This window comes from Lagopus muta, chromosome 5, assembly GCF_023343835.1.
Source record: "Lagopus muta isolate bLagMut1 chromosome 5, bLagMut1 primary, whole genome shotgun sequence".
Taxonomy (NCBI): Eukaryota; Metazoa; Chordata; class Aves; order Galliformes; family Phasianidae; genus Lagopus; species Lagopus muta.
In genome coordinates, this window is record NC_064437.1 from 6,153,240 (window position 1) to 6,160,000 (window position 6,761).

General features: G+C 34.3%; 1 protein-coding gene across 2 annotated transcripts in view; it reads left to right on the top strand.

The window, feature by feature from the left end:
- The window catches only part of FAF1 (Fas associated factor 1), a 146,661-nt gene that overhangs the window by 68,800 nt on the left and 71,100 nt on the right, over window positions 1-6,761 (top strand). For both annotated transcript variants that reach the window (XM_048943745.1, XM_048943746.1), the window contains exon 8: window positions 2,987-3,073. In XM_048943745.1, coding sequence (XP_048799702.1) covers window positions 2,987-3,073 — 87 coding nt within the window. The remainder of the gene's footprint in view (window positions 1-2,986; window positions 3,074-6,761) is intronic.

Genomic DNA, 6,761 nt, shown 5'->3' on the forward strand with positions numbered 1-6,761 from the left:
TGAAAGCAATATAATGTAATGCTCTTGATCCCATTTCTGTAAATAAATTTCACTTGTTATTTTGAAAGAGCTCTTTTTAGAGTTTAATAATGGGAAAATAAAATTAATAAGACTTTTTTTGATGTGTAACTGGGGAGCAGTTATCTCAGAGGCAGTTTATCCTGAAAAAGAATCAAAAAAAGCAAGAACCATATTCTGCTGATCACAGCTCAGTATTGTTACATTTTGATGGGATGTTGTGGGGTCACTACTGAGTAATGACATCTCTTTACCTTAATACCACTGCGGAACAAATGCTGCACAGCAGGCTGGCTTCTTGTTAAGAAGCAGTGAAGAAAGGCTGTTTGTTTTGAACAGTAGGAATGAGATCATATACCAAGTTCCATAGAGTCTTGTCCTCCATAGTTCCATTTTTCACAAGTGCATGTGTGTATGCATACACATATACACACAAATATACCGTATGTATTTACGGTTAAAACGTTTATTTAAATCAATTTTGAATAATTAAACTATATTTGTATTTTTTAAAAGTATGATGTGCTTACATTTGAGATGGCAGTAATACAAAGTACTCTCTCATCTCTAGTAAGTGCTTCAGTATTCTCTGTCTAAAACAAAATAACCTTCTTATTTTAGTTTTTATTTAAAATAGAGTTCTAAAATTTTTGATTGAAACATACTTACCAGATCAGATTCTCTGCAGGAGCACCTGGAAAAAAAAACCACCAATATTAAAACACAGAGTATGGGGCATATATGTAATTCGCCAGGTTTTTTTTTTTTTTAATCTAAAAAAAAGAAAAATAAATCTTGATTCTAAAACACCCTGAGAATTTGGAGATAAGCGGAAACTCCAAAACAAATACATGCTAGGATACTGAGATATCCAAATAAGGCAACCTCCATGGCCTTTTTTTATCCTTTATTGAGATGTAGAGCCACTGTGATGGAAGTAATTTTACTTGCTGTTAGGTAATAAAATGAAGCCCTTTTTCTCAGTCACCAGTGCAGAATAGTCTTGAAAACGTTCAACCACGTAGCCTAGTTAACACTGATAGTTCACATTCTCATGCCGGTGTATTAAATCTATCCAGAAATATTAAGCAGTTTTTCACTGTATTAAGGGGCAATTTATTACCATGGGAAAAAGTCATGAGAATAATATCAGTAATTGTATGCAGGATCTGAGAATTGGCAATTCAGTGCCTGGCTGGGCGTAGCACTGTACTTTGAGCCTTCGTTCTGTTTATGCCTTGAACTTTCTCAGCAGCATTTCTTTGTTGGCAAACCTTTGCAGCAGTGCCATGAAGAGTCTGCTGAAGAATACTGTCCAAGTCAACATCTGTGACAGCAAATGTATGCTCCCTCTTAGCTTATTTACAGTGATTAGAACAGTTATTTTACTGCTTGATGTCCGCACATGTGTCTTCTATCCATTTGTTAGCATGCTTGAACTGTATGCCAAAAACAAGAGCACATGTGGCATTTTCCTCTAAAGATAAAGCAGAGAAAAAGAGATTTGTTACTACTTCATTATGGACATGTATTCTTAGATGAATCTTCTGCCAGATGTTGTGTATAAATTCTGTATTAAAAATAAATGCCAATTTAAAAGTAAACTTAAAGATGGCATATGGTTATATTTCTGTACTGTGTTATTGTGTATTCTGTAGTTGACTTTAATGGCAAGTAACTGATTAAGTAGTTAGGGGCAAAGTATATAAAATAGTTACTCAGTAGATTGCCTTATTTTATAGCATCATCTCTTTAGGAACTTTAGGATCACCCTTATTCCATTATGTGAATGAGAGACTTTCATTTTCATTGAGACCAGGGCACAACTTCTGACTTCCTGACCAATTTTACCTAGTGAAAAAATTATATAAAATGTTAGTAACATTTATCAAACCTCACTTTTTGAAATTGTTTTTTGGCCTATTAAATCCATGGTTGAGGTCTTTACTTGGAACTGCAAATAGCTGTGTGTAAATAGATGAGGGCCATGTATTCATATGTTGCAGCTGTATGGAAAGCAAAGCAAAGCCCAGCACTGGTCACTGTATGCCTTCCATTGCTCACAGTTCTGGTCTGGTGGGGCAGCATTCACGGGTGCTTGATGCTTCTGCAATCTTTATGTTCTGGTATAAGATATTATTCGCAATTTGAGCTACCTCAATTACAAAGATATTTTTTTTGCCCTATAAGCAGTCACCACAAAGTCTCTGGTGAAACATTTTTTTTTTTTTAATGCATTAATGTTTTTGAGGAAAGAGTTTTATAGTTCTTGTATTTTTCATTTCTTCCTCTATTTGAAATCTTCAATGCTTTCTCCATTTTCTTCCTCCCTTCCTCTTTTCCTTCCTTCCATCCTTCCACCCTCTCTCTCCTTACTGATAACCATTGTATAAGATCATTAATTGCAGCACGTTATACTTTAATAGCTTGATAAAAGTATTTATGTGAAAGTGAGTTTACATGATTTTTGTTAAACATTTGAAATGTGTTGTTATTCTTGAAATGGGATTATTAATTTGTATGTTCACTTCTAATACTGTCACTTTTACTTTTGGATCTCTTTTAATAAACTTATGCAAAAAATAATTGTATTTCTTTGTGTACAAGTTGAGGTGTGAATGCAAAAATTTCAGGAGAAAACAGAATGTACTAATGAACTCTAACTACTTTTATTATTACCTTCTCTGTCCCTTCAGGTTGTTCATTACATGGCAGCACTTTTTACTGTGAGGAATTTGTATTATGTGTTGTGTAGCAGGTTTATCTGGCTCCATTAATAACATGTTCTCAGTGATATATTACAGATGTTTTTTCTTTAACTTTTTTTTGTTCAGATGCTTTTGGGAGCACTGTACTTGAGCTCTATTTTACAGTAGGTAGTTGGGAAAAACTCAGAAAGCCTGGAATTATGAAAATGATGCAGCTTGCTTGTATGCTTTTGATTGCAAGTTCTGATTTTCTTTCCCAGGTAAAACGGAATGTGTACGACCTAACCAGTATCCCTGTCCGTCACCAGCAGTGGGAGGGCTGGCCTCCTTCTGCCACAGACGACTCAGTAAGTAGCTTTGGTTCTCATTTTGTTTCTTCCTACAAATAGCCATTTGTGCTTGAGCGATTCTCATCAAAATCCAATTGTTTTCATTGACCCATATGCAGAAGCTTGCTATTTATTATACATATTTCAGACTTTTATCTGAATATTTATCTAGATATATTATATCTGAAGTATTTTGGGAAGATTTCCTTTTCCATGAGATTAATGTTCATCATCATTAATGTTCATTGTATGCTTTGGACTAGAAGGAATCAATGATCCTAGGCTAAAGCAAAATTGCTTAAGGAAACTTAAGGAAAAAATAACATTTTTGCATGTATTCTGAGTAATCTGTATATTTTTCTCTGTTTTGTCCATTAATTTATGAATTCTTCCGTCTAGCATTAAGTAGGTAGGTTGAAGCTGGTGAAGACTATCTACCTCGGCTGTTGCAGAACCACCAAGAATCTGTGCTTCTCAAGATTGCATTTCAAATTAGTAAATATTTTGTATGCAAAGATATTTCAATTTTCAAACATATTTTACAGGTTTTGGTATCACCATTATCTAGAAATGGAGGGTAATATTAGCTTAAGATAAAAGTGTCTGCTTACAGTATGCAACAGAGTGAGTAAGCAGGGAACTGCCTACAAATTCATGAAACTATGGGACTTTAATACAAAATTCAGTCAAATGTTAGACTTCCTTCATTATGTGGTTGCCCCTACACTGGAATTTTACATCACATCTTTCATTTTTGTTCAGTTTTTTTCTGTTAGTATATTCCCAATGTCAGCCAGTGAGGTTCACCCTAATCTTAAAACAAAATCACCTAAACCACCGAAATAATTACCTAGTGATGCTCTGTGTAGATTTCAAGATAGTGGCCTGAGAAAAATATAGAAAAAAATAGGTATTTTCTTTTCTTATAGACTTTTATATTTAAACTAAGGATTGAACCTACAATGTTCAGTAGAGTGTTCTAGAAAGTGAAGATGGAATTGGTCTTTGCTTTTTCTGTATTAACATTATCTAAGTTACCATTATCCTCAGTGCATTACATTCTGCTTTCTTGTCCCTTTCTACTCCCCCCCTGTAAAAGAAGATTTGCTGTTTGTGATTGCTGCTTTTTTTTTCTTTTTCTTTTTTTTTTTTTTTTTGCATTTGGTAAGGATTTATGCAAATAATAATTTAAAAAAAAAAAAGCAAAAACAGTCTGAATTTTAATATAATTGGGAAAAGCCTGTGGCAATGTTTGCAGAAACAGTAGTTAAGTTTCTGAGAGTTGATTTAATCTCTTTCCACGTATTCAAGGGCATATATGAGAGGATAGATTTAAGATCTGAAATAACAGCATGGTGTCATGTGGTAATTACAGTCTTTGAAATTTGGATCCATTTTAACGTTTTATTAGTTTACATTAGCCCAGAAAAGAATTGGAAACTCAACCCTTCTAATCCGTTTTCCCACAGCAGCAAGGGAGAAAAAAATACAGAACCTTTCTTTTGAGTAGAATAGCTCACATATGCAAAACTCATGAATCTGTTTTAAGTCTGTTTTTACAAGTGACATTGTTGCAGGTGAATTTTTCCCCTTTTCATCCTTAATGAAATTGGTGAATGTTGAGTCATCTGCTCCAAAGCAGGAAAGTCCTCAAAGCTCTCTGCTCGAGTCTGCTGCAGCTGAGACTCGTCAGCTGTGTAAACAGATTGGAATGTGTTACCAACAAAAATATAATTAATTTCTGTCTAAAATTAGAGGCCATGGCTTACTATTTATAAAGATTTAATGCTAGCAGTGACTATCTGAACGTTTTTCCTTTGCAAATTAGAAATAGTAATAATTACTCTATTAATAAGTAATGATCTCTGTTTTTCAGTGACAGATTTTTCTAAAACACTTTTTCCATCGCTTTTTGTTTGCTGTATTGTGTAGTACACAGTCGCAATTAAAGAGTTAAAGACTTGATTAAAATACTTTTTCATTTACTTTTTATGTCGCCTAAGAAATACTTTGTAATACCACAGGAGGTTTTTCAGTGCAGTTCTCGTTAACCTTTGGCTTAGCAAACAGGACAACTAAATAGACTTCACATAATTGGATTCCTGTATCATCTCGAGTCTCTCATGAACCTGACAGACTACAGTCTTCTGACGTTACCAGGAAATTTACTGGAGTCAATAGTCATTTAAAACATTGTTGCTTCATCTCCCCTCTGAGTTAAGATATGTTGTTCTGCCTAATGAAATATGGGATACTGTATGAATTGTCAATAACTCTTTCCAATCATTTTTGCACACGCTCACCCAGGGAATAGGTACCAAAATGTCCACAAGTAGGAGAATGTTTTCATGCTGTGACACTTTAACTGTGGGAAACAAGGCATACATAGTCCGTGGAAATCTCATTTTGCTATTCAGCAAGGACACATTTTTAGCTTTCAGAGAGCCTGAACAACTTTTAACACCATGAATTATATCTGTTCTGCTCATTGAAGTTCAAACAATGTAAATGTATGAGGTTTAAATCATTCTTTTTTTTTTTTTAACAAGTTTACTTAAGTAAAACTTTAATTAATATTAAAGATATAATTTATCTGCTTTGGGTATGTATCATCAACTGATGCAGTGAAACCTTGAAAATTAGCCTAGAAAATTAATTATAATTTCATTTATATAGGTTCATGATTTGTTCTGAATCTTTGTTTATTTTAGTTATCATAGCAACTTAAATGCCATGGAGCATACAAAAATGAAAACCAAGCCAGAATAATTCACTAACACTTCTAAAATGCATTTCATTTTCTTCGTTGTATTGGTTGAACTATAAGTCCACTGGTAATTACTGCCATTGCTGAGTAGAATCAGCAACCTCTTGTAAGTATGAATAAAAATGTGAGCTCCCCAGTAGGCAGTGGTTTAGTTGCAGTTTTTAAATTGAAGCATAGCAATTTGATTTACCTAAGCAGAGATGACTTTTTGGGTACAGATGCATGGTTGAAGTCAAAAGCTTTCTCCCTTGGGGTCACTTTTAAAAATCTTCTTTTGAATAGGATAAATTTTTTCCCCATATGCTTCTGTTGATCTGTTGGTAGCAGAGAACACCAGTACTGTGTGGGAAGGAGAGGTGTTGCTTTTGTGCTGCCTTTGTTCTCTGCATTTAAGCTAAAACTTTATTCTTAATTACTTCATTGTTTCAAGTCATTTCAATATAGTGATGAGAAGTGCCTACTTCTTGTAAGAGCCAACAGCCAACTTGTTCAAAAGGAATATATTTTTGCATGTAAAAGTTATAAAACTTCAGGACCTCATATTCTCATTTCAAGACAAGCAACCACACTTCATTGTACAGATAAGCCAATAAATATCAGTTCAGAGAGAGGAAGTGGCTGCACTAAGGGTGAATGCCACTTTGGATGCCACACGTATGTAATGTGGGGTCAGAGGGACTCAGGCTCTGTATCACCTCTTTGAGCAATGCCACCACAGCTCTGATGGCTGAAGATGTTGCAGTTGACATTCCTTAGCTGAATAAAATAAAGACTTCCAGGTTATAACAAAAATTTACAGATTCAAAAATTTATGTATAATCTAATTAGCACCGTTGATATGTTTAGCTATTACGCTGATTGGTGCTAAGCACGGTTTTTCTCCATGGATAGAGATTAAAAATACCAACAGGTGGTGTTCTGGTACCAGTTCAAACCATT